Raw genomic sequence first — 26,856 nt, forward strand, 5'->3', positions numbered from 1 at the left:
GAGACGGCGGGACTGTATACGAGGCATCCACGATAGGACCCGAGGAGCGCGTTCTGCCGCCGCTACGCCGTTTTCAGCGAGCGGTTTGATCGCACCCCAGGTGTTCTGACGAAAGAATTGCTCCGTAACTCAGCGTTTACCGAAGAAGGTAGCAACTCAAGGGGAAGAAAGAAATGAGAGAGGAGGGATGGAGAAAAAGACGTTGCCCGTCAAGTGTGTTTCCCGCTTGGCCTTTGAATGAGTAATTAAGTGTGAATGAACACTGCAGAGTAACAAATAGCTCCGCGTACAGTGAGGCGTAAGCAGCTGGCTGTAGTGCAGGCATAGTGCAGGTTTCACAAACCCGCATTTAAAAATGGCGCGCTTCTCACGCGCTTATATGTTGCTGATCTAGTATTTTATAAGTACTGTAATTTCAATATAATTCACGCTTGACATTTTTGAAGTGTCTTACTGTACTACAAAAGATTGATTTTAGCATGAGAAATTGTCAACTAAATTAAGTGAAAGAAGTGATTAAAGGGGCAACGTCTATCATTTATCCACCTCGTAGATCCTTGCTGCTGATCATGCGTATATCTCTATGCAACTGACGCACCTCGTGTGGTAAAGCATGGATGCTCGAATGGCACAAGCAGGTGAGCTGCTGGAAACCGGGCGTTCCAATATAAACCATGCGCGCTTGCTGGTGATCGCGAGTGAATTTGTGAAGCTGAAGTATCACGCTAATAGAAGACTGGCATTTACAACACACCGGCGCTCCTTGAGCGCTTGGAAGTTCCTAACACACGAAACCGAAACTCTGTCTTCAGCACGTCATGTGCCCGAGTTCGTTAGATGCTTTCGCCTTGCTATGATTGCATCACGCTTAATTATCTTCGTGACTTTTGCATGAAGAAACTTGTATCGCATTAACAGACAACTTTTCGATACCAGTTCACTTGGCGTGACGGCGCAGCCATCGTGTTTCGACTGCTCTATCGTTCGTTGGCGTCGCTCATGTGACCGATCTCTTGTAAAGTTTATGTATTATTATTATTTTCTTCTGAGGACATAAGTTTTACTCTCCTTCCCTTAGTTCTCGGGTTGTTTTGGTCGCTACTATGGAACAGTCTGACACTAATTGATGCCCAGCAGGCGACAGCGACCGCATACTGGCCGGTGTGCAGCACGTCATCCTGGTGCTTTCCGGCAAAGGTGGTGTCGGCAAAAGCACTGTCGCTGTGGAGCTGGCGATGACGCTGGTGTCCATGGGAAAGAAGGTACGGAGCTGGCCTCGCGCTGTCGTGCGACATTTCGCAGGCGATCATGAGTTCAGCATACGTAGCAGCAGGGCTTACTGAAAACATGTTCAACGTTGAGAGCACCTCGCGGTTTTGGGCAGGTGCTATTCGGTTATTTAACATTCCAAATATTTGTTCTCGATTAATTCGCCCTCGCCTTACCATCTGCTAGCTTCCTTGGTTATCCCATGGCAGAGCGATCGACTGCTGTGAGGCACTAATAAATAGTTTACGTTTTCTTTTTTTTTTTCCCGGTGAAGATAAGGGTGTGTTATCTTATCATTTGACATTGATCACAGGTTGGCCTGCTGGATGTGGACCTCTGTGGACCAAGCATTCCCAAGATGCTCAACCTGGATGGACACAGCATCCACCAATGCCCACAGGGGTATGAACCATAGACCTCCAGAGCACATGAATATGAAAGTATAGACAGTATATGTAGGGCGTGTACAGTTCGCATTTAACCTTTTCAGGCACTCTCTACATGATTGTGTACGCCAAGATTGTGCATCAGCAGAAAAAGCTTTGATGAAAGTAATGATATTTAAAATGTGTTGCATACATCTTGAAACATTTCTGATTGGCATTGTGCTGCAAGTTTGAATAGCAGGTTTAAAATGTCTTAGTAAAACGAGCTGGAAAGTAGATGGGTATTTTTGTGCAGTGTCAGTATGTCATCTTATATAACAGGTTAATTTTTTAAATTCTTCATAATGTTTTGCAGCAGGCATGATTTTCAAGTGGCTGGATAGGTACTTTTCAGGCCTGCTAGACATGAAATCTTTGATGTTCTCATATCTTATGTTCCAGTAGTAAGCTCTCACATGATGAACACATTCTTTAAATGTGGCAAAACTCGCTAAAGAATGTAACATTCTTAATCTATTGTACAGCTGTATGCTTTTACGGTTCTGAAGAAGCTAGACATTTCGTGAAAGTAATTTTTCAATTAATAGAATTAATTAGCTCTTGAGAGGGAGAAAGGGAATACCCAAGTACTATTCAGACCAATATAACTTGGATGTATCAACTTCATAGGAAGTAAGTGCTCGATGTGACACGTAAGGTAGAGCTATACTTATAAAAAATTACCTTAGTTCTTCATCTCTAAGCTGAGCTGGGATCAGATCTCGAAATATTAATTTAGTACTCCCTTTAACAGTGGACCATACTGTACCTTTCTGAGCATTACACATGTGTTGTGATTCTGTGAAGGTTAGTGACAATGCTAAGGTGCCCATAACAGCCGTATAAACTTTTGGCGGCCGCTGCAGGTGGGTTCCAGTGTATGCGGATGCCAGCCAGCGACTAGCCGTGATGTCCATCGGATTTCTGCTGTCTGACAAAAATAACCCCATCATCTGGAGGGGGCCCAAGAAGCATGGTCAGTCACTCCATTGGCAACATGCCCATTCATAATACTGAACTATGCTTGCTGGACTATGCTCATTACCACAAGCATAAAGTGCGAATTTGGGCCAGTGTACAGTCAACCACAAAAGTTTACCGACCACGAGATCTCAGAAAACATTCCATTTCCGAGCAGTGTGTTACAGTAGTGAGGAAAACCGAACGTCACAAAGTTGTTAACATATACTGTTAGAGGCTGTAAATGCGAAAACGAGGCTGTGTTATGAGGCTGCACAGATATTCAGCTTTTTCTCAAATTTTGTCTTCCGTAAAATTGTGTGGTTGGCTGTACATGTTGCATAAAAAAGTGAGTAACAGCTCAAGACACAGGACATATATAGGAGACAAACGCAGTGCTTCGTCCATCTCCTTCCTATGTCCTGTGTCTTGCACTGTTACTCGTTTTTTATGCAACATGTACCAACTGGCCCAAATTCACATTTTATGCTTGTGGTAATGATCAAGACCAGATAAATTTTTAAAGAAATGAACAGGGGTACGAGTTTGTAGGTCCTTGCAAAGTCTTAGAAGCTTGTGGATTCTTCAGTGCTGCTGTTAATGCTTGCTAACATGTAGTGCTATGTATATTTAAACTTTGCACTTGTTTTCCCCTCTAACCTGTTTTCTTTGCTTCTTAACCTGTTTGATACCTCATGTGCCCCTCACACTTAGGTGTGTCGTAGCACATTTCATTTCCGAAAGGTGCGCTGAAAGTTGTTTAAAAAATTGAAAAGGAAGCTTTTTTTTTTTTCGTGCATGGCATATATAAAATGGATAGCTGTGGAATTCTGGTTGATTAGTTGAATTGTGAAACTGTGTGCACTCATCACTACAGGCCTGAGAATGTTGGGAAAAAAATGTAATTGCGCCATTGCTCCCTGGAAGCATTGATATCAATATGACTTGAGGGCCATTGGTCGCAATTGCGCTCACCATCTTCATTGATAAAATGGCGTTCACAGTGTCATCATTTAATGGATTACCAAGTCGCTGTCTTCGCAGGCTGTAGATAAAATCAGAGCATTTCAGAAATGCAAGCCCTCAAATAGTTAACATATGTTGGCACCACTGAAACCCGGTGGTGCCTCGAGCACATGTACAATGTAAGAGAAAGGGAACGTGATGATAGTTTCCAGAACAGTGGCGAAACAAAGGTGACATCAAAGCCTCCTTAACCAAATTGTCTCTTAGTGTTGCATTTTGCGGCATCAGTCAGTCCAACGCATCCACGTACGCAGCCATGATCCGGCAGTTCCTGGCTGACGTCTGCTGGGGCGAGCTGGACTACCTGGTGGTCGACACGCCTCCAGGCACGTCGGATGAGCACATGTCCATCGTGGAAGTGCTACGTGGACTGAATCCTGACGGTGCCATCCTAGTCACGACACCGCAGGTGAACATTGTTACGCAGCGTCCACGTTTTCTCGTCCGGCATTCTTGCAGCATTCTTTGTCAGTGTATATGGGCCAGGAGCCCCTGCAGTCTCCTGCTTCGGAAATCTCCTAAGCTTGGATTTTGCAAAACACGAAGAAACTGTTGTGGCCTTGTCTTCAATCCTACGTCGTGAAACTTTCACGACAAACATATTCAGAAATTAGGACGCTGTGCCACAAAAATGGAACAGCGGTCAGAACGAAATAGGTGTGATACAAGTTGGCTAACGTATCTGAACGAATTCCTGTGCAGCATTTATATTTGCTCCTAAAAAAACAACATTGAGGAAATTGGGGGTTAGCCAATCGACAAATACTGAGTTGGACTTCATTCCATCCGTTAACAATCCAGAATCTCGGTCTGTGCTAGTTGGAGAACCATACTTCAGAAAACCAACAGCATAAAATGACATTTTTTGTAGTGAGCATGTTCGCCACAATTACCTGGTTGTTGGCTGTACTAAAAGCAGTTTTTGGTTCCATATAAAGCTAGATTGGAAGTTGGTACCTGTTCTTTTGTATGGGTTTCATGTCCGTGGCATTTCTGAATCATTGTTTTCCTGAAGTAGACAATTTTTCTTCCAAGATGGAGACAGTTCTTTAATGCTTAGGGTAATAATATCGCTTGAAAAGCCTGTGGTGTAGTGTCCTTTTGCACTTGGTACATTAGTTTCCTCATATTTGTGCCGTTTGCTTGGTATAGTATACTTAAGACGCATAGTTTTGTTCACACTAAGTGCTTTTTGGTCTGCAGGCGCTGTCAGTGGCAGACGTGCGGCGGGAGGTGACGTTTTGCCAAAAGACGGGGCTGCCTATGCTGGGCATTGTGGAGAACATGAGTGGCTTCGTCTGTCCCAACTGTGCGGTAAGACGCGGGGCTTGGCACGCCACATTTTGCATAGACAAGCTGCAAAGTGCAGCAAAACAAAGACTTGGAGGCAATGCCGTCACATACGTACCATGCTGGCAAAAAAATATATATTTTCGGGAGACTCTGCAAGCATGAGTTTTCTCAGAGGTCAAGATTAATAGATGCCCTGACATCTTCAAAACTTACGTGGCAAAGATTTTTGTGCAAACTGTCAAACAGCAAAGAAGAGAACATTAAATGCAGCCGACTGCTGTTTTTGTCGGTCTGTACCTCTTGTTGGTACTGTACCAGTTTGGCCAGTTTTCTATCTTCTGTGCCCGTTTGTTTGTTAAGCATGCTTCTTGCCTGTACTGGACTTCACTGGGACATAGCCTCCTGTATTCTTACAATGCCTGCACGACCATTCTGCAATGCATGGAAGCTAGTGGTTCACTGCAACGACACCTAATTTCTTGACATTTAGCACCCGTTGTCGCTAGAGCGTGGACAATATTAGCTGGGCACTGATGCCTCTTCGTGCCTGCTCCTTTGCTTTTGCGTGAAGCCTGTAACATTCACCATGCCCCGTAGACAGACCAACTACTGGGATAGCGGCGCCCTCTAAGTTTAACTCGGGTTTTGCATCACTGGGCAAACAAATTCAGAAAACTATGACTGAGAGCATCCAGAGGTGTCTCTCTGTCAATCTGCTAGCATTGTGCGAATATTCAAATTTTTGAATAGTAGTTTCAAATATATTACGCTATTCAATATTCGCTTTGAGAGCAGTTGTAATATTCATGCTTGTCGAAGTGTTGGCAAACTCATGGTTGCGAGTTTGTTTTACTGTTTAATAATCAGTAAGGCACGATCTTTAAAATTGAAAATAGACTCATAAGTTCGGCAAAACTGTATAAATATTATGGTGGGAGCTTTCAGATATATTAATTGTAGTCATTTCATCAGCTTTGTCTAAAAATGGGCAAAAAAAACCTGAGCAATGAGCTACAGATAGGCCACTATATGTCAGCGCCATCTTTGCCACTCTTGGCGCCATGTTTGGGTTGCCAGCACCATTTTGTCACTACCACCACGTGCAGACACTAAGTTAGAAAAACAAGCTTCAGATAAAAATGAGTAGTTAAGAACTGATTGAATTTGGCTCTCATTGGGAACTGGAACATGTGAGAATTGTGATGTATTTACTACATACTGAACAGATACAGGTTTAGTTCATTTTTTTTCCCATCATTTCAATGAATAAGTCATGCTCATACATACATGAGTATTCCAATAAATAAGTCATACTTGTATTAATTGTGGTCTCATTCTCACAAATTAGTTCACATAATAATTGCACGTATGCAATAACTATCTTGCAAGTCACTGTGTGGCCAAGATTTTTGAACGCCAGCTATTTGACATTCGATTCGAAAATATTTGGCCAAAATCACTATTCACTTTGAACTCAAGATGCACTATTTGCACAACCCTGCTGTTTGCCCATCGATCTGCCTGTCTGTCTGCAAGTAAGCTGCACAATTGTTCTGTGGTGAAACCTCTACAGTAACCGAGATCAGCTTTCTGTCATTAGTTTAAGCACATCCTCAGCATGTCGGAAAGCAGCAAATCAGACGTGGCTACGACTAGGGTGTCGAACTGAAAAGATTTCTGATTTGTGGTTTAGTTCACGCTCAAGCTTCTACCTGTTTTCTAGCTCGGTTCTGGTTCAGCTTCAGAGCAAAATATAATGGTTTGAACCTGTTGGAACCAGTTCATACTGGTTCATAATGGTCTGGAATTAAGGAGAACCAAAGTTCTAGAATACAATGTTTTCCAGCCTCACTTGCAAATTTATTTCAGCCTGAAAGAACCCTTCATTTGACCCTTACGTGGACGTGGACTGATGTACGAGGTCGGTCTCAAAAGTTCATGCACTGAGTCCACAAAAAAGTGGGAGACGCTAAAGCAGATTCAAAGAGGGATATAATACAGTTAGTGGAAGCAATGGCAGTAAGAACAGAAAATGTAAGAAACCAAGGAAACAAACCTGGCACTTAAAGGGACACTAAAGGCAAATATTAAGTCAAGCTAAAGTGATAAAGTAGTGCTCGAGAATCTGTAAGGCATCAATATGATCGTGAATAGAGCGTCAATAATACAGAAATTGAGGTAAATGCAGAACATGATTAGAGTCTCCCCCAGGACATTCAAGTACTTGCCCGATGACGAAAGCACTCCTCAGTTAAATTCTGTCACTAGTACTCAACCACTCATTGCAAAAAACATCCTTGTATTGTATTATAAGACAAAATAAAATGCTACTTGTCCAGTTTCATTTTTTGGAAAGAAGAACTTATTGAAATTGCCCTTGACAATGACGTGGGCGGTCGAAAGGTTTCATTTTCGCTCGACTCTGTGCCGCCCACGCCTTCGTGTTTCAGTAGTTTCGTTATCGCGTAGTGCTGCACTGGTTTTGCTGGCATGCGAAACTTGCACAAACTGCAAGTAGCAGAGAATTCAACGTCCATGTGACGTCGTGGGATGCCCGAATGGTCTACGCCACTTGACCAAAAAGCAGCTGCAGTGGCAAATCCACCGCTCTGTCTTGGTTTGGTACCGCTGTCTGTCAGGCGCCATTTTACTCGCCAACAGCAGCAAACGGTGGTGATGATGTATACAATGTCAGCACTCCCCCCGGTTAGGTGACGGAAGATTTTAATTTCGAAAAAGGTATTCGGACCCTTCAGACGCAATTTTCTCCTAAACCAAGTCTTCTTTTTCTTTTTTGCACGAAACAAGCGTTGCAAAGTTTCTAGAATGGTATCTTAACAGTCTCTGTTGGCTTGGTATTTGCCCCTTTAGTGTCCCTTTAAAACCCCAGAATTTAATAAAGAAACAAACAAACAAGCAAGCAAGCAAGTAAGAAAAGCAAGCAGGCAGGCAGGCAGGAAAGAAAGCAACCAATTTCCAGTCTACATGCCATAAGTGTGAAAAGTTATGATTTTGACTACGAATTCAAGCTTAAAAAAAAATTGTACACGTTCAGTGTACTAGATAAAAAACTTGCTCTATACCCTAAATGCTTTCATATGTTTTTTTTTTTAAATTTGTAAGGCTGTGTCACATTCTGAAAGTTGCATTGAAAAATATATTTCTGAAGAGCAAACCAAGGGTGGGGTTTGGCTTAAACAAAATGCAGGGATGAGATATGAGATCTTGGCTCCAGTGGCAATGCGAAAGTGGCTTACCTTTATCATTCATTAATGCTGGATAAGGCATATATGTCTTATGCAGATGCGCCTTCTCAAACCATTAGTCAGTAATGTGGGAGAAGGTGTAGCGGTGCCACAGAGAGCTGCTCTCTCCGCTTGGAAAAACCTGGTTGAGTTCTAGTACGAGCATGACTGCTGTATGACAAGGCAGAATTTTATGCATGCACTTTATGGGCAACCAATCTTTAGTCTTAGTCAAAATGGAGATCAATGAACAGACGGTAGAAATGATCACTATCAAACTTCAAAAGGATGCCATAAACTTAGACTCTGTTCAGGTGGGTCCAGCGTTTTTTGGGAAGACTTCGAAGACCCCAAGGAAGATGCAAGATCAGGATGACCTTTTATCTCGTGTGATAATGGAAGCATTGACTGTGTGCATTCAGTTGTACTCTGTGACCACTGAACGACTGTTAGAATGATAACAGAAGCACTTGGTTCGAGAAAGCCATCTGTTCACCAGATGGTGATTGAAAACTTGAAAATGGAAAAGGTTTTCACTGTCACAATCGACAACAGGCTGACACGTTTGTCACGAACACTCACTTTATTACCACTCTTTACGACTTTTTCATCACGCTGCCCTCCGCACACAATGCACCACACCCACCTTCGCGCCGCCTGTGCCTTCCTTTCCTCTCACCACCACACTCTCGCCACCTAATCCTCTGTGTGGTAGCTACAGTCAATTGCGTATGCAGTCTTCAAGAGCCTCGCCTCACTTGGAGCTCTTGGTTCGCTTACGCCGCCACTCTCTCCTCACAACTCTACCCCCCCCCCCCACTCAAAACTGTGAGAAGAGAGCAGCTGTGGTTCACAGTAGAGCACCAACTGGTCTGCGTGGGCAATGGTTCAACAATGTCTCATAGTAGGGTCATTCAAAACAAAGTTCTTGCCTAGCCGCTTGACCACGAGATAAGGTTGTGATGTGTGGTGCGCGACGTGGTGCGGGGCTCGGGACGGTCGAGAGCAGACGACGCGGAGTGCACGCGCGCCGAGCTGGAAGGAGGAAAAACGACGACGCCGAAGAGCGCCCGGCACGTGAACGCGCGGCGCAGGAAAGACAACAAAAGGAAAAAAGCAACCAATGAGAAAAGACCACGGGGCGTCGGGCAGCCAATCAGTAAATGCCAAATTGGCCAGACCACGACAAAAAGCGTGGTGCGCTGGCAGAACGGGGGCGACACGCAAGAGGACACGCAGGGAGACGCCGGGGAGACGCCAGGAGAGTCCCAGGAAACGACGGCAGGAGGAGGTCAACCACCGGAGCGGGCGTTGAAGACGGGCCATCGGGTTCCGGACCCGAGCCCACCAGGACTTCACCCGCCCGGGGCCTCCTGCCAACCTGTTCCTGTGCGTCACCCGTCTACCTGAGCGTGCCGTCGGCTCCTCAAGGCCGGTGAGCTTTTTGCGCCAGTGGGCAGGACGGGAACAGTCGGGCTTCGGGCCCGAGTTCTACGCCAGCTGCCCGGCCAGAACGCCACCCCCGTCTGCCGTGCCGCCTGCTGCCCGAGGCCGGCGTTCGAGCTTCCGTGCCCGTGGGCGAGAGGGGAGCAGTCGGGCTACGGGCCCGAGCTCTCTGCCCGGCCAGAACGCCGCCGCCATCCACTCCTGCTACCCAGCCGCCAGCGTTACCTCGCCTCGCCAGAGCTGGCGCGCTCCCGGCGCCCGGTCAGTCAGCCTACGCCACAACCTTTGGTGAGACCGGCGCCACCCCTTCTGCCAGCTTGTCACCGCGTTGCCGCGTCGAGACTGCGACGCGTCCCCGCCCTCGTGGCAAGCCAGGACTAGCACCCTCGTGCAAGCCCTATATGTGTTTTCTTTACCGCAATGTCCGCTTGAGTGTGTATTTTATTTTCTTTCTGTTTGCTTTATTCTTTCTTTTTTTTGTTTGATTAAAAGTCTTTGTGTGTGCGTCCAAACCAACGGCTTTGTCCTCAATTGGGTTCTCGGAGGCTCCGCCTAAGAGAACCGCTAAAACATTGAGTACCCGAACCTTTGCCCCCATAAGTGGGTCATCACAAAGGTCCACACCACCGTGGTGCCAACTTGACCAGGACACCCTTGGCAGCATTACTGAAGGTGGGACTATCTGAGAGCACGAGGTCACTGTCTTCAATGGTTGTTGGCTGCCGATGATGGTAGTAACTGGACTTCTGCACTTGCCAAGCAGCTGCTTGATGCTTCTGAGCTTACTTGAGGGCCTCTACAAGGCACTGCCTCTGTTGCCATCAGCCTGTGTCATACTGCTGCTGCAATCTGCTCACATTGCATGGTGGAGCCTTTGGGTCTGCCCCAGCAGGTGCTGCAGCAACTTTTCAGGCATGTTCACCATGTCCATGTGCATTCTAGAAGAGTCCCCACTTGTCACGATAGACTACAGGCCGACGCATTAGACTCAAACATTCACTTTATTCCCACACTCCGCGACTCCTCCACCACGCTGTCTCGGGGGGACATCGCACCGCACCCACCTTCATGCCACCTACACCTTCCTTCTTTCTCACCGCTGCACTTGTGCCACCTGGTCCTCTGTCTGGCAACTATAGCCAACCACGTGTGCTGCCTCCGAGAACCACACTTTGCATCGCCTCGCCTCACTCGGAGTCTCAGTTTTCTTGGTGCGTTTACGCCACCATTTTATTTTTCGCACCACCAAGATGGTGCCAAAAGTGCGGACTGCGGAGCAAAAGTTGTGATGGAAAGAATATTGCTATGATTAGAAAACTACAGACGCCAGCGATTAATTATTACAAAGGGTGGAAGAACCGTGGAAGAACAAAGCACGAACTCAGTCATGTTGAGCATGTTTTTTGGCACCCGTGGAATTGTGCTTCACGAATCTGTACATGAAGGTCAAACTGTCAAGGCAACTTTCTATATGGAGGTCCTGAAGCATCTGACAGATTGTGTGTGCCCTACTCGCCACATTGAGTCCTCCTACAATTATTTTGTTCCCCATATGGCAAACTGGTACTCCGGGGACCGCATTTTGGGGTTGTGACGACGATTCAAAAGCAAGGCAGGCGGTTACTGAAGTGCTTAACTGAAGTGAAATTCCAAGGGTACTCGCAGTACTGGATGAAGAGGTGAAACCAGTTTCCTTACTAATAAGGTGTATTTTGATGGTGACAACATTAATATACCTCAGTGTACATTTGGCACAAATCTCGTACCCCTGGTACCTTTAATATTAAGCAAGAAATTTAAGGCACTGTGAAACAAGGCGCAGGGGTGTGCTGTGATGTGTTTTCGAAGGCCACAGTGTCAAATGCATTGAAAACGCATTTCATTCCATTTAGCTGCAACTGTAAGCTGCCTTACACCTATGTGCGCATCAGTTGAGGTTGGGGTATCACTGAGGAACTAATATATTAAGGTTCAGGCTATTTGGTTTCGACTAATAGTAATAAATTTGGTAGCTTGCTGAATAGTGGATGTAGCATATCAATTATTTTATGGCGATGATGCTCTGCACTGAAAAAGCAGCTGCTGAGGTTGTGTTTCTCGTAGTTTTGTTGTGTTAGTTCGCATTTACATCAACCTATACTGGTGGCTTGGTATCACTCCAAGTATACCTGCATTAAGTAGGGCAAGCTTGTGTCACACTGAATATTTGGAGGTCTAAATAGAGATAAATATAAAGATATTGTTACGACGTACGAGTCTACAATATATTTACACGTAGACAAGCGGTGGCAATGATGGCGACGCTATATCAAGCGGTGGCCACGTCGTCTTCCTTCTCCTCAGTGCAGCCACACTGTGGCGGCTGTTCCGTAGCATCACCCCCGGCAGTAGAAGCGCCGTCCCGGTGCTTAATCTACACATCCGCGGCGAAAGGTGCGTGATATGGCTTTAGTCTCGCCACGTGAACGATGTCACTTGCAGCCGGCGATGACGCTGAGAGGCTGGCGGGGATGACTTCATACGTGACATCGGTCACTTGTCGCACCACACGGTATGGGCCAGTGTAGCGGGACAGCAGCTTTTCGGAAAGGCCCACACGTCGAATGGGGGACCAGAGAAGCACCAGAGAACCCGGAGTAAATTGTACGTCGCGATGGTGGCAATCGTAGAGGCGTCTCTGATGCTCCTGTGAGGCCTCGAGACGGGTGCGGGCGAGCTGGCGCGCGTGGTCGGCGTGTGCGATCGCGTCACGGGCGTATTCAGTGGCTGAACGTGTGGCCGAGGGCAACAATGTGTCCAAGGGCAACGCGGGTTCTCGGCCATATAGGAGGTAGAATGGTGAATAGCCGGCGGTGTCGTGACGCGATGAATTATACGCGAACGTCACATATGGTAAGTGAAGATCCCAGTCGTGGTGGTCGGTCGCGACGTACTTGGATAGCATGTCGGTGATGGTCCGGTTGAGGCGCTCCGTGAGGCCGTTGGTCTGTGGGTGGTAGGACGTGCTGAACTTGTGCTTAGTCGAGCAGGAGCGGAGGATGTCCTCGACGACTGCCGACAGAAAGCTGCGGCCACGGTCAGTGAGTAATTGGCGCGGGGCACCGTGCACTAAAATGATGTCATACAGAAGAAAGTCGGCAACGTCAGTAGCACAACTTGTCGGGAGGGCTCTGGTGATTGCGTACCGCGTAGCATAATCAGTAGCGACGGCGACCCATTTATTTCCGGAGCCCGAGAGAGGGAACGGTCCAAGAAGGTCTAGACCAACACGGAAAAAGGGTTCCGGTGGGATGTCGATCGGCTGAAGACATCCAGCTGGAGGTGTGGAGGGCTTCTTCCGGCGCTGACAGGGCTCACAAGCGGCAACGTAGCGCCGCACGGAGCGAGCGAGACCCGGCCAAAAGAAGCGACGGCGTACACGGTCGTATGTGCGCGAGACGCCCAAGTGTCCAGCCACGGGAGCGTCGTGAAGTTGTTTGAGGACAGTCGACCGCAAGTGGGAAGGAATTACGAGCAGAAGGTCACGGCCGTGTGGATCGAGATTGCGGCGGTATAGTGTCCCTTCCTTAAGGAGAAACATCCGGAGAGAGGCGTCGCCAGGCGTTGACTCCAGATGGTCGATGAGGGCGCGTAAGGAAGGATCGCGGCGTTGCTCATTGCCGATTTCGAGCAACTTGGACACAGAGAAAACGCAAGTGATGGTGTCCGCATCAGCCGGGTCGTCGACGGGGTAGCGGGACAAACAATCCGCATCCTGGTGCAAGCGTCCCGTCTTGTATACCACGGAGAAGGTATAGTCTTGCAGGCGTAACGCCCAGCGAGCGAGTCGTCCCGTGGGGTCCTTGAGCGAGGATAGCCAGCAGAGCGCGTGGTGATCAGTGATGACACAGAAGGGGCGTCCGTACAAGTATGGGCGAAACTTGGCAACAGCCCACACAAGAGCGAGGCACTCGCGCTCTGTGATTGAATAATTGCGCTCGGCGGGTGAGAGAAGTCGGCTGGCATAGGCTATAACGCGATCATGTCCACGCTGGTGTTGTGCTAATACTGCTCCTATGCCGTGACCACTGGCATCAGTTCTAACTTCCGTTGAAGCAGACGGGTCAAAATGGGCCAGAATTGGCGGCGTGGTAAGGAGAGTAGTGAGCTGCGAAAAAGATGCGGCATGGTCAGGTCCCCAAGAAAATAGGGCGTCTTTCTTCAAGAGGTCGGTAAGGGGACGGGCGATGGTCGCAAAATCCTTCACAAAGCGTCGGAAATATGAGCACAGCCCTACGAAACTACGAACGTCCTTGGTAGACTTCGGAACAGGAAAGTTCGTAACGGCGCGAATCTTGTCCGGGTCAGGTCGCACGCCTCTGGCGTCCACGAGGTGTCCAAGGACGGTGATTTGGCGGCGAGCGAAGTGACATTTTGACGAGTTCAACTGGAGACCGGCGCGGCGGAACACGTCAAGAATCGCTGAAAGGCGGTCTAGATGCGTGTCAAATGTGGGTGAGTAAACGATGACGTCGTCCAGATAGCACAAACAGGTGGACCACTTGAACCCCTGAAGCAAAGAGTCCATCATTCGTTCGAAGGTGGCGGGCGCGTTACAGAGACCGAAAGGCATCACCTTGAACTGATAAAGGCCGTCAGGGGTAACAAATGCAGTCTTCTCTCTGTCCATGTCGTCGACGGATATCTGCCAGTATCCGGACCGTAAGTCGATAGAAGAAAAATAAGTGGCACCGTACAGGCAGTCTAGAGCGTCATCAATACGTGGCAAAGGGTACACGTCCTTTTTTGTGATTTTGTTCAGGTGGCGATAATCTACACAAAAACGCCACGTTCCATCCTTCTTTTTGACAAGTACGACAGGAGAAGCCCAGGGACTACAGGAAGGCTCGATAATGTCCTTTGCAAGCATCTTTTTGACTTCCTGTTGGATAACAGCTCGTTCTGACGCAGAAACACGATATGGACGACGGTGAATAGGGTTCGCATCGCCAGTGTTTATGCGATGGGTCACGACGGACGTTTGACCTAAGGGTCGGTTGTCAAAGTCAAAAATGTCGCGATAGCCTTCAAGAACGCGGCAAAGGGCTGCAGCTTGAGCAGGTGTAAGGTCAGAGGAGACCATCTTCTTCATGTCGACGTCAGTACTGTGCGATGACGTCACGGTATGGGCTGAGCTGTAACGAACTTCCACTGTGAATGGCTCGACCTCATCATCCTGCAAAGCGCGAATTATAGCCAAGGAGATCCCCTGAGGCAGAACTTGCGCGGTTAGCGCAAAAGTGACGAGTGGAAGGCAGGTGCGGTTACCAGTAATTTTCAGCACAGTGTGCGGCACGATAACACCATGTGTAAGCATAACGGCCGGAATTGGTGCGGCCACGTAATTGCCGTCAGGTACAGCTGGTGAGGACAACAAGTCTACGTGTGTCATAGAGTGAGGTGGTAGGCGAATAAAATCGATGCAGCTCAGATGGCTGGGAGGCGGGTCCACAGGGTCGGCAAGAAGAGGCAAGTCAAGGCGAAGTGAGCCGGCCGAACAGTCAATGAGGGCAGAATGATGGGCAAGAAAATCCAGACCGAGAATGAGTTCGTGAGGGCAATGCTCGATGACGGTGAAGAGAACGACGGTGTGTCTCTCAGCAATGGTGAGTCGGGCAGAGCACATGCCAACAATAGCGACAGTCCCTCCGTCGGCGACTTGTACAAATCGGTGCGGGGCAGGCGTCAGAACTTTCTTGAGCCGACGGCGAAGAGCAGCACTCATAATGGACACATGCGCCCCGGTGTCAATCAACGCGCACACAGGAACATTGTCGACGAGAACGTCCAAAAGATTCTTGTTCGTCGGTAATGTGAAGCGAGGATTTTGAGCCAATGTCGTCTTTGCAGCTTCACCTCCAGAAGCTGCGCTGTCTAGTTTTCCGGGCGGGGGTGCGGCGAGTAGGTCGGAGAAGGAGCACGGCGAGACGGGGGCGAGCGAGATTGACGACGGGAGGGAGAAGGCGAGCGGGAGTAGCGGGGTCGTGTCAAAGGCGTCGCAGGGTCAGATGATGGGGTGGGCATAGAAGGGGCGAAGGAAAAGGACGCACTAGAGGGGCGAGGGTGGTAATTAGGAGAATAGCGTGTGGGGGAAGTCCAGCGGCTGCGGCAATGGCGAGCGACATGTCCAATGCGTCGGCAGTTAAAACAGATCGGCTTGTCGTCCACGGTTCGCCATTCGGAGGGGTTGCGCTGTCCATAAGAGTAAGAAGGGCGCGGTGGGGCCGTGCGTGGAGAGAGAGGTTCCGAGCATGCGGAACGAATGGAGTGCAGGCCGACGTTGGATAACTCTTGACGGACGATGGCCTGGATCAAGGAGATTGCCACCGGAGAATGATCAGGTGACGGAAATGAAGGGGCCGCCGGTTGTGCCGCTTCGACCTCACGACGAACAATGCGGGTCAAGTGGTCACATCGCGACGGCTGGTGGAAGAGGTCGTCACAGGATGACGTAGCAGCTGTGTTGGGAAGTCGCGTGATGTGCTGGGATAACCGGCGGCTTTTAGCATGCTCAAGACGGCGGCACTCCTTGAGGATCGTATCGATGCTGGTGACGTTGGTAAACACCAGTAAATTGAAGGCGTCGTCAGCAATCCCTTTGAGGACGTGATTTACCTTATCGTCCTCAGACATGGTCGGGTCAGCCTTGGCACAAAGGGCCAAGACGTCGAGAATGTAGGACACGTAGGACTCGGTCGTCGTCTGTACACGTGTGGCTAGGGCTTTCTTGGCATTGACTTGACGACCGAAGGGATTGCCAAAAAGGTCGCGGAGCTTCTCTTTGAAGAGATCCCAGCTCGAGATCTCCTCTTCGTGAGTCTGGAACCATGCAAGTGGAGCGCCGTCGAGGTAGAAAACAACGTTCGCGAGCATAATAGTCGAATCCCACCTGTGACTGGTGCTGACACGTTCGTATAAGCGGAGCCAGTCGTCAACATCAGGACTGCCGACACCGTTGAAAACACCAGGATCTCGAGGTGGGGAAATGGCGACGTAGGTCGGGGCTGCAGGCGGAGACGGTTGCGTAGAGGAAGGGCCGCCAGCAGGAGCCGAAGTTGCACTGTCGCCGTTGCGACCGCTGCGAAGCTCCATGACGGGTACGGGGAACGTCCACCTCCACCAAATTAATGTTACGTGTAGCTGACGTACGAGTCTACAATATATTTACACGTAGACAAGCGGTGGCAATGATGGCGACGCTATATCAAGCGGTGGCCACGTCGTCTTCCTTCTCCTCAGTGCAGCCACACTGTGGCGGCTGTTCCGTAGCAATATTTACTTCTTTATCATGTACAGTGCTCACAGAATGAAACGCGTCAATTTGGGGCTGACTAATGTGCACACTTTCGTTTCCACTGGCTCCAATTTATCGGAGTCTTCGTCACCTTTGGTAACCAGATTCCTAGCCACATGACATGGTACTTACTCTCAAGTACTTTGCACATATGCAGGGTTCTACTAAGTGCTCCCTGTCGCATTTCATTCCGTGAGAACTGTACGTATCTGGCCTGTACATTCAGTGGAAGACTGTTCTGCCCTCTTTGTTTCACCGTCATTGTCACATGAAGCATGATGTTATTTGAGTCATGTGTGTAGCGTGGGAAACATTTGCAGATTACAGGAGGCTTTGAGCCTTTGTCCAACGTTCCCCCTCTGATGTGCCCTTTTAGAGCATCATATTGTTTTATGAACTATTTGTTGAATCACTTTGGAACTGTTCCTTCAGTAAGTTCCAGTTCGGATTCAGTTCCAAGATGACACAGAGAGAGATAAAACATCTCTATTGAAGAGTCCTTGCTGGGTTCAAAAGGGGAATGGAAAGGCCTTGAGGCTGGTCGGAAAAATGGTTTGGTTCAGTTTTGGTTCAGCTGAAAATAATGATTCAGCTCTGGTTTTTGGTTCAGTTCCAGTCTGGTTCTACGCCCTGGCTGCGACAACAAAATTTGATGGAAACTATGTCTTTTGACCTATTGTCAAGCCTGGCAGCAATCAGAATCACAAAAAACAAAATCGGCTTTCATAAGTGGATGTTTTCAATGTTAATCGTTTACCTTTTTCTTTGCTTTTCATGTCTTCCACTGGCTTCATCAGTGTTAACTTTTGGACACTCATGAAAGTCATAAAGGCAAAGAAAAAAGACAGAATAATCAACAGGAGCACAGATTGTCAAGCCATCCAATGACTGCCAAGCGGGCTGTCTGTAGAACGTTACAGTTGCGTGCCTGCAACCACCCAAGTATGCAGCACGTGAGAGCGTGCATACATAGCAAAGTGTGTGCCCACAAAGCAGCAGTAGTTGGCTAGACACAAAAGCTGAGAGGTGGATTGGAGGCCAGTCGAATGCTGCTCGGTGTCGCCATATGCGAGCTACAGAAACTGCTGTAGCCAACTCATGCACCTTCCTTCATTTGGAGCCATCTTGGAAAATTCACTCTTGTGGGCTCGTGAGAATGTCATGCAGAGCATGCAGCAGCCACTCGGCTGCGCGCAAAGTGCCAATTGCACGCCTGCATACTTCGCAAGGTACACCACCGCCTCCGAGGGCTCCCTGTGCTTGCAGAGCTGTTGCGGACGCCCAACTTCAACTGCTTAGTTGAAGTTGCCATTGCCACAACAGCTGCATAGTTGAACTTCTCTCTTGAGGGCTCAAATGTGCCCACTGAAACGTTCCTGTCTTTCGAGTTTATCCTAGCTTCATAATCTATGTGCACTCTAATTTTTCTTGTGAGAGCATTTGATTTATGAATCCATTTCATTATGTATGAGATAGTAAACAGATTTAGATGATATTTCACTTGAGGTTAAGAGGAATAAATGGAATCTAGCTGTACGTGTAATGCATAGGGCAAATAACCAGTGGTCTACTAGAGTTACAGAATAGATGCCAAGGGAAGGGAAGCACAGTCGAGTTCGGTAGGGAATTGGGTGGTGTGATGAAATTAGGAACTTCACAGGTACAGGATGGAGTCAGATTGTGCAAGACAAGAGTAACTGGAGGTTGCTTGGTGAGGCCTTCGTCGTGCAGTGGGCATAAATAGAATGATGATGACGATCTTTCGTTGTTTGTAAAAGAACAGTGACTCTTGTTGATTTTTCAGGAATGCAACAACGTCTTCTCCAGCGGGGGCGGAGAGGAGCTTGCCAAGATGGTCAACGTGCCCTTTTTGGGTGAGCACCACTTGTGCCGGGGTGGAGAACTACTGGAAGCGCAAATTGTAACTGAACAGGAGTAGTAGTCTAATAAGAGTCATAATAGAAGTCTAAGAGTAATAAGAGTCTTTGCTTCAGAGCAGAGGCAGAGAGAGGAATTCGGGGTTTGTGGTGCCAAGCAAGCAGCTCTTCGGCACTTCACATTCATGTATCGGTTGTGTTTGTGGTCATGAACATGACAGTTATAGTAGTGGAGAGGGCCACATGTTTGCAACATGCAATCATTTACAGCTGGTGAGCTGATTAGTTGTACAATTCAAACCTTGGTATAACTCTGTTGCATTAGTACTGATGTTTGGGCTTGTTTTTACATAGTAGTTAATCTAGATGCTATGGCACAGGCACTTGTGGAATACATTTCATGCGTCTTTATGTCCTCATCTTTGTCCCGCCGTAGCATCTAGATTAACTTCATATAACAAGCACGGATACAGCGGAATAAATTTATAATGTTATTGCCTTATTATTGTTATGGGGAGATGTTTGAGCAAGGGATTTATTTACTCTACACAGAAAGATAGTAAAGTGGGGCCACCATAACAAAAGTGGTGGACAGGCCACACTTCGTCCTTCCTCTTGCTCGCTACAGATCAACAGCTTCTTCTACTTAACACTGACTCATAACATTTGCGTGTAATTAATGTGTGCTTATAACAAATATCAGATATTAATGAGGCACTTTCATGCCAGAGGCAACTTATTATAATGAGATTGGACGGTTAATAGCAAATAGCAGGTGAGATAGATTAGTGCTCCAAGGTCTTATAAGCATCACCTTTATGAATAATGTAACTTATATAAGTGAGAAAATGGCATAAATGCCAGACAACTGGTGCCGCCAGTATGATCTATTTGTACATAATTGGTCATTTGCAGTCAAGCACTGATCTCAAGAAAGTTCATTATTATGCTTTTCAACATGAAAAGAAGTGCATTTTGCCAATTTGTTGTATTTATTTACGGAACTTGCAGGCGCTGCATGTTCACATTGTGTTGTCGGCGCTATATGTTGAAGTGCGGTTGAAGAACTCTTATACAGATGAGAGAAAAGTCTGGAATAGAGTGAAGAAAGTAAATGGGCAACAAACGTATTCCTTACCTCTAGTAAACAGCCACGGAGAAAGCCTTGAAGACCAAGCCAACCTTCTCGGTGCACATCTTGAATACATATCGAGCTCTTCACACTACTCCGAAACCTTCCTAAAGTACAAAACACAAATCGAACAGCAAAAATTAGAAAGAAAATCTGCTAAAAGTGCGATGTACAACGATCCATTCTGTGTAGCAGAACTGCAGGCAGCACTGAACTGTTGTAATACATCCGCCCCAGGTTCAGACCGCATAATGTATGAGATGTTAAAACAACTACCATCCGAAACACAGAAAACCCCTCTTTACCTATACAACATGATATGGTCTTCCGGCGAGATCCCCTCTGTTTGGAAGGAGGCTATTGCAATTCCAATTCTGAAGCACGGGAAGGATCCTTCCTCTGTATCAAGTTACCGACCTATAGCGCTAACAAGTTGCCTCTGCAAAGTATTCGAAAAAATGATTAACTGTCGTCTACTACATATCCTCGAATCAAATAAATTCCTCGACCCATACCAGTGCGGGTTTCGCAAGGGTCGATCCACCAGTGACCATCTCATACGTATCGAGGCACGTATCCGTGAAGCTTTTGTCCATAAGCAGTTTTTCTTATCTGTATTCCTTGATATGGAGAAAGCTTATGATACTACGTGGCGGTTCGGGATATTGAGAGACCTCTCACACTTAGGTATACACGGAAATATGTTCCATGTTATCGAAAGCTATCTGTCAAATCGGACATTCCGTGTTCGAGTGGGCAATGTTTTGTCACGGAAATTTGTACAGGAAACAGGAGTGCCGCAGGGCGGTGTGCTCAGCTGCACGCTCTTTATAGTAAAAATGAATTCTCTTCCGTCTACACATACCACGTAACATCTTCTATTCAACATATGTTGACGATGTGCAGATTGGTTTTCAATCAAGTTCTCTCGCAATCTGTGAACGACAGATCCAGCTTGGCCTTAACAAGGTCTCCAAATGGGCTGATGAGAACGGGTTCAGACTGAACCCACAAAAAAGCACATGTGTCGTTTTCTCGAGAAAAAGAGGCCTGCACGCTGATCCTGAAATTGTATTGCATGGTGAGCGGCTGCCTGTAAACAAGGAACATAAATTTTTAGGCATAATTTTAGACGCGAAACTAACCTTTGTACAGCACATAAAATATCTTAAAAACAAGTGCATGGAAAGAATGAATATCTTAAAGGTTCTCTCACGCACAACCTGGGGCAGTGATAGAAAATGTCTCATGAACTTGTACAAAAGCCTCATACGCACACTACTAGACTATGGAGCCATAGTCTACCAGTCTGCTACTCCAACTGCTCTAAAGATGCTAGACCCTGTCCACCACTTAGGAATTCGCCTGTCCACAGGTGCCTTTAGAACAAGCCCAGTGGAAAGTCTGTACGTTGAATCGGATGAATGGTCACTTCAACTGCAGAGAACATACTCGTCTTTCATGTATTTTCTTAGAGTTAACGGAAACAGTCAGCACCCCGCGTATTACACCATAAACGATATGTCCAGTTGTCAACTTTTTCGAAACCGGCCCACAGTGGCAAAGCCTTTCTCACTTCGTGTCCGAGACATAGCTGAAGAAACAAGGGTTCCCCTGCTTGAATACCACCTTATGTCCCCAGCTATACGGCCCCCACCGTGGCAGTGGCAACCAATAGAGTGTGATACATCCTTCATAACTGTTACAAAGCGCGCTCCTCTCGCGCATATACGAATGTACTTCCTGGAATTACAACACAAATACTCCTGTCCTAAATTCTTCATAGACGTATCAAAGTGTAATTCTGGCGTATCTTACGCAGCAGTCGGTCCATCCTTTTCGGATACCGGTGTTCTGCACACGAGCACAAGTATCTTTACAGCAGAGGCCTACGCCATATTGGCTGCCGTTAAACACATTAAGGAATTGAATATCCCAAAGGCAGTTATATATACAGACTCTTTGAGCGTCGTAAACGCATTGAAAACTGTGAAGAAATGTCAAAATCCTATAATTATATCTCTCTATTCAGCATTATGCACCACCTATGCGTCCAGGCAGCATATCGTAGTATGCTGGGTGCCGGGGCACCGCGAGATTGAAGGAAACGTGTTGGCTGACCAGCTAGCCACATCCGTCCACGCGAACGCTGACACTTCCACGACTGTCCCTGTAGTGGACCTTAAGCCCTCCATAAGGAAAACTCTCAGGGCTTTCTGGCAGCGGTTGTGGGATAAAGAAACAGAAAATAAACTGCATGTCATCAAGCCATATCTTGGCAACTGGCCGCCGGTATCCAAGAACCGCCGCACGGAAGTAATACTTTGCAGACTTAGAATAGGACACACATACAGCACACACGCATACCTCTTGTCAGGTGGTGATCCACCCATGTGTGATAAGTGTGGTGAGCCACTTACCGTGCTTCACATCCTGATGCAATGCAGAGAATTAGATGCAAATAGAAAAAAGCATTTTCCATTACCTCACCGGCAACAAACGCCACTTCATCCCCAAATGATTATAGGTATGGAACCTCTCTTTAAACATCAATCACTGTTTCAATTTTTAAAAGCTGTACATAGTTTTCATATTATAGCCTCAGGAAACCCGTAGCACAGCCTCTTAACAGAGGTTTCTGCTGCGGTAGCTGCATTGAAAGAAAGCACCTGCCTCCCAGCCTTTGGGCTCAAAGGCTTTAAGGAGACATATGTGCTATTTCCATATTCATGCATTTTAGCCCCATGATCACTTATCACTCCTACTATACCCAGAGACCACTCCACGTATCACTGTCATAATTTTATACTTACATATCATTTTACGCTTCTACGATAGCGATTAATTTTAGGCCACTTTACAGCCATGCTACACCCCATCATCTTGACTCACCAATCAGCGCTTAACACATCATTACCAGTCATGGCGCTCTTTGGCCACACCTGGCCCTTGCGCCACTAAACAACACACATCCATCCTTTGTGCAGGTTCCTGAACCAGTGCTGGTAGTAGTGTCTAGCGGAGCGGTACATGTGTTGTTGCCAGCTAAGAATGCTTATTTGTCAAAGGCAACATGAATTGCAGAAGAATTGGGGGCTTCCATGGCAATTTTTCTCTGCAACTATGTCATCCCATGACATAAGAGAAAAGTTGCAACGTTCCTAGAAGCGCATTCCGTCAGTCTAAATTGATTAAGCATGCGCCTAATGTCCCTTGAAAGGGCGATTAAAGAGAGAAAGTCAGTTGAGCTGTCTTAGTAAATTACACTTCTACAGTACCGAAAAAATCAAAGCACTCTTACCATGAATGGACGCTTGATAACCCAGAAGTGGCACAAAAAACTAAATACAGGTGGCGCTGCTGCCTTGGAGTTCTAGGGAACGATGGAGCATGTTGGATTTAGGAATCACTGCCCTCCTTGAAGCCCTTGGGTTCAGCGAGAGCAGGGGGAAAGTAAAGATGTCCGCAATAGAGATTTGTAATTTGTAAGAAGCGATTGGAAGATCGGTGGAAGTAGGGAACCAACAAACAATGGAGGGGTACAAAAACAAAGTTCACAATAAGGGTTCAGAAACACATTGGTTATGGGGAATTCATTGTGTTTTTTTTTAATTTTAATTTTTTAACATAGGTAGCACATTAGGCAATAAAATAACAAGAGCGTGGTGGCGCAACCCACTGCCCTGTTCCACAAGGGACGCTCATAACATCCATCCATCCATCCCGCACCAGCTTGGCTTGATGTCATGGATTCTGGGGGCATCTGCTCGGGCCTTGTAAATCTCTTATTGGTAAAGATGGACTACGTTGCACTATAAATGACCCTAAGACTGGACTCAGCAAGTTTCGAGAACATATACTGCACCAGGATGACCAGAGTACGAAAAAGAAATGCTTTGAAATCTGTGACATTGCACTGAGGTGCCGGTGCCAGGTTTCAGCATGAAATTATCTAAAAAAAAAATTAAGTTTGACCTTCAGTTTCTTTCTTCTGGTATTTGACCTCTTAGTGTGAAATTAATCAAAGCACAGTTTTAAAAGAGTACTTTATCAGCCTGAACTGATATGGTGTTTCTCTTTAGGGTCCTCTTAGATAGTTGCATGTCTGACTGCCGGCTCATGCAGGTCTTGAGAATCTATAGTGCACTAATGATTTCTTGTCCACAATCGACATGTCACAGGACGCATTCCCTTGGAGCCAAGGCTCGCGGAATGCATGGAGCATGGCACCAACTTTATGGACAAGTTTGCTGATTCTGCCACGGCGGCAGCTTTCAAGGAGGTGGTGGCAAAAGTGGCATCATGATTCACGGTAATTTTGGGTGGTTGTTTGGTTCACAGTGTTAAACGTTCTAGAGTAGTACTAGAGCTTTGAGAGGTGCCATCGTAGGGGGCTGCTGTGGGTTAATTTTGGTGATTTGAGGCTCTTTAACTCTTCCTGTGCAACGGACAAATCTTTCTCGTCCAGACCTTTTCTTCTATATATGCCGCTGACGAGTATCGCTCGTCCGTAGATTACCTTTCATCTACTGAGTGCCACAGCCAAGAAGCAGTCATTTTACCATTTTGGTGTGAATACTGCGCTTCTGAAAGACATGAGCTTCCCAAAGACAGCTTGTTCGTGGGCGGGGTTGGTAGAAGCACAGCGGGTCTGACTCTCCTGGGTTTTAAGAATAGCGGCACAGAGTTCAGCAGCTGCGGCGGCTGCCCTTTTTAGCGCTGGTGTTTTTGGATGTTTTTTGACCTCAAGAAAAGGAGCGTACCTGGAAAGCTCTAGCGAGTAGTATTCAGAGCACCACCTTAATTCGAACACTTGTGAGGACGAGTTTGAGCCTCTGGTGACCTCTTGCATGGACACGGCTCAACGTGCACACTTTCCTGTCTGCGTTTCTGCAATTTTCTTTCCGGGAATGCCGCATCGCACTGAGCACAACAGAATCGCGCTTGACTTCTGTTTGAAATGATGTTGAGCCTGTCATAGACTGCTTCTGTCACCATGCCTATTTGCAACTCAAAAGCATAAAAAAGAAATTGCCTGTAAGAGACAACCCAAAATAAAGAACTGCTGATATTATAATAGCAAAGGTTGTTCACAATCGATTAGCTGATAAAATAACCCGGAAAAGCGTGGTGGTTTCCTGAAAAAAAAAAAAAAAAAGACATGGAAAGTGTTATCGTGCACCTAGAAAGTGGTACATGAGCATTTTTGCATTATGCCAACATTGTAACATGGCCATAAGGACCAAACCTAAGACATCATGCACAGAAGCAGAATGTCAAAGCCATTGAGCCACTGCGACGAGTCAATACCAGCACTGGCATGGTACCATGCTGGTACCATGCTGGTTAATATACAGTTAAACATTGTTATAACAGAATTGAAGGGGGAGCCAGAATTACTCCGTTATATTCACTACTTCGTTATGTCCCATTTTGTCATGAAAGGATTTGGCTGTACAGCATGTGCAGGTTGGAAGTTCCATAATTGAACATGCAAAGATTACGTTTTTCGACCCTTGGTTAACCTCAAAGCGTACTTTCGGAAAGGAAGGCTAAACCATGCACCAAACAAACTTTTATCAGATTCCTTGGTCTTGACAGAACATGAAAGCCTCATTGCATTAAAATTTTGGTTTAACCTCTATGCAGGCTTTAAAGTAGTACAAGCAATTCATTCAGCCCAGTATACTTTGTGTGTCTAATAAATGTGTCATTGTTCAGAGAAATGTCACATTATGCACATGCAAAAGTAATTTACATTTCATCAGTAATTATGCAATTATGCATAAGCAAAAGTAATTTTCAGGTAATTTAGGCAATATATACCATGTTTTTTAAATGTTAACAGAATTCAAGAAAAAAATACCTGGGGCATATAGCACAAATCTACTCATTGAGCTGGATTACTCAAAGAGGCAGACATTATTTATACTAGAAATCAAAATGTATTATTGACTAATTAGCAACATTTCACTAATAAACCTTTTAACTAATCACTTTACTGCACATGTTGCATTATATTACTTGAAGCCAGTGATTTCACAAGGCACATCCTAGTGGCACTAATTTTTAAGCTATCACCAGGTTTGAGGTAAGGGTGGTCAAACTTGTGCTAAGAATGCACTGTTGTTCCTCTGTCTTTTTTTAGCAAAACACAGTTTTTTATGCTTTGAAGCTGGAACAACGCATTTTGTCAAAAAAAATTTGGGAGTGCCTTTCTTAAAATAGGTATCATCCTCAAAATTTGTTCCAAGTGGATACTACTTCCGAGGTCAACAGCCACTATTTGTCAATTGCAACATGTGCCATAAAGTAATTAGAAGTTAGCTAGCAAAGCTTTGTTAATTAGGCAACCATGCATATTTATTTCTTGCACAAGTAATGTCTGCCTCTGAGAGTAATGTAGCTCACAGAATTGTGCTACATGCGACGGGTAATTTTCAAACGTTCTGCCAACAATAAAAAACAGCACCACATGTTGCAGCAGCTTTTACCTTTTATAGTTTTTGAAAGATTGATTGAGGCAGTTATACTGTTTATGTCATTGTCCTTTTCTCTCTCTCTAGGTTCCGGTTCCACATGCCATCAAGCTAGGAAGGCATGGCAGCCCAGAGACCATGTGAGCCATTCACATGGTCACAGAAATCACAGCAATCACAGCAATTTTTACCACCATAAGAGACCTCTGTGAGATGGTGCCTGTACCATAGTGTAAATACAGCTAAATGCAGCTTTCGTAAACTGCATCATCTTATTCAAAATCTACTCGAACACCCCTCCTCAACTGGTGCTTGGCTTGCTAACATCTTGATGCTGGCTTCATCACGTTATAGTACTGTACCACTTTTGG

General features: G+C 46.4%; 1 protein-coding gene across 3 annotated transcripts; it reads left to right on the plus strand.

The window, feature by feature from the left end:
• The first annotated feature begins 533 nt into the window (after positions 1-533).
• Positions 534-26,748, plus strand: Nubp2 (NUBP iron-sulfur cluster assembly factor 2). 3 transcript variants are annotated; one of them, XM_075702191.1, is made up of 9 exons: positions 534-638; positions 1,138-1,262; positions 1,583-1,671; positions 2,561-2,670; positions 3,935-4,089; positions 4,884-4,994; positions 18,802-18,871; positions 24,188-24,318; positions 26,573-26,748. In XM_075702191.1, the coding sequence occupies exons 1-8, from the start codon at positions 614-616 to the stop codon at positions 24,310-24,312; spliced, it is 810 nt and encodes a 269-aa protein (XP_075558306.1). In that variant the 5' UTR covers positions 534-613; the 3' UTR covers positions 24,313-24,318; positions 26,573-26,748. The 3 variants fall into 3 exon arrangements, with proteins under 3 accessions (XP_075558306.1, XP_075558305.1, XP_075558307.1); XM_075702190.1 differs by having other exon boundaries at positions 599-638; positions 1,135-1,262; XM_075702192.1 differs by lacking the exon at positions 1,138-1,262 and having other exon boundaries at positions 603-638.
• The last annotated feature ends 108 nt before the right edge of the window (positions 26,749-26,856 follow it).

Source organism: Dermacentor variabilis, chromosome 8, assembly GCF_050947875.1.
Source record: "Dermacentor variabilis isolate Ectoservices chromosome 8, ASM5094787v1, whole genome shotgun sequence".
Lineage (NCBI taxonomy): Eukaryota > Metazoa > Arthropoda > Arachnida > Ixodida > Ixodidae > Dermacentor > Dermacentor variabilis.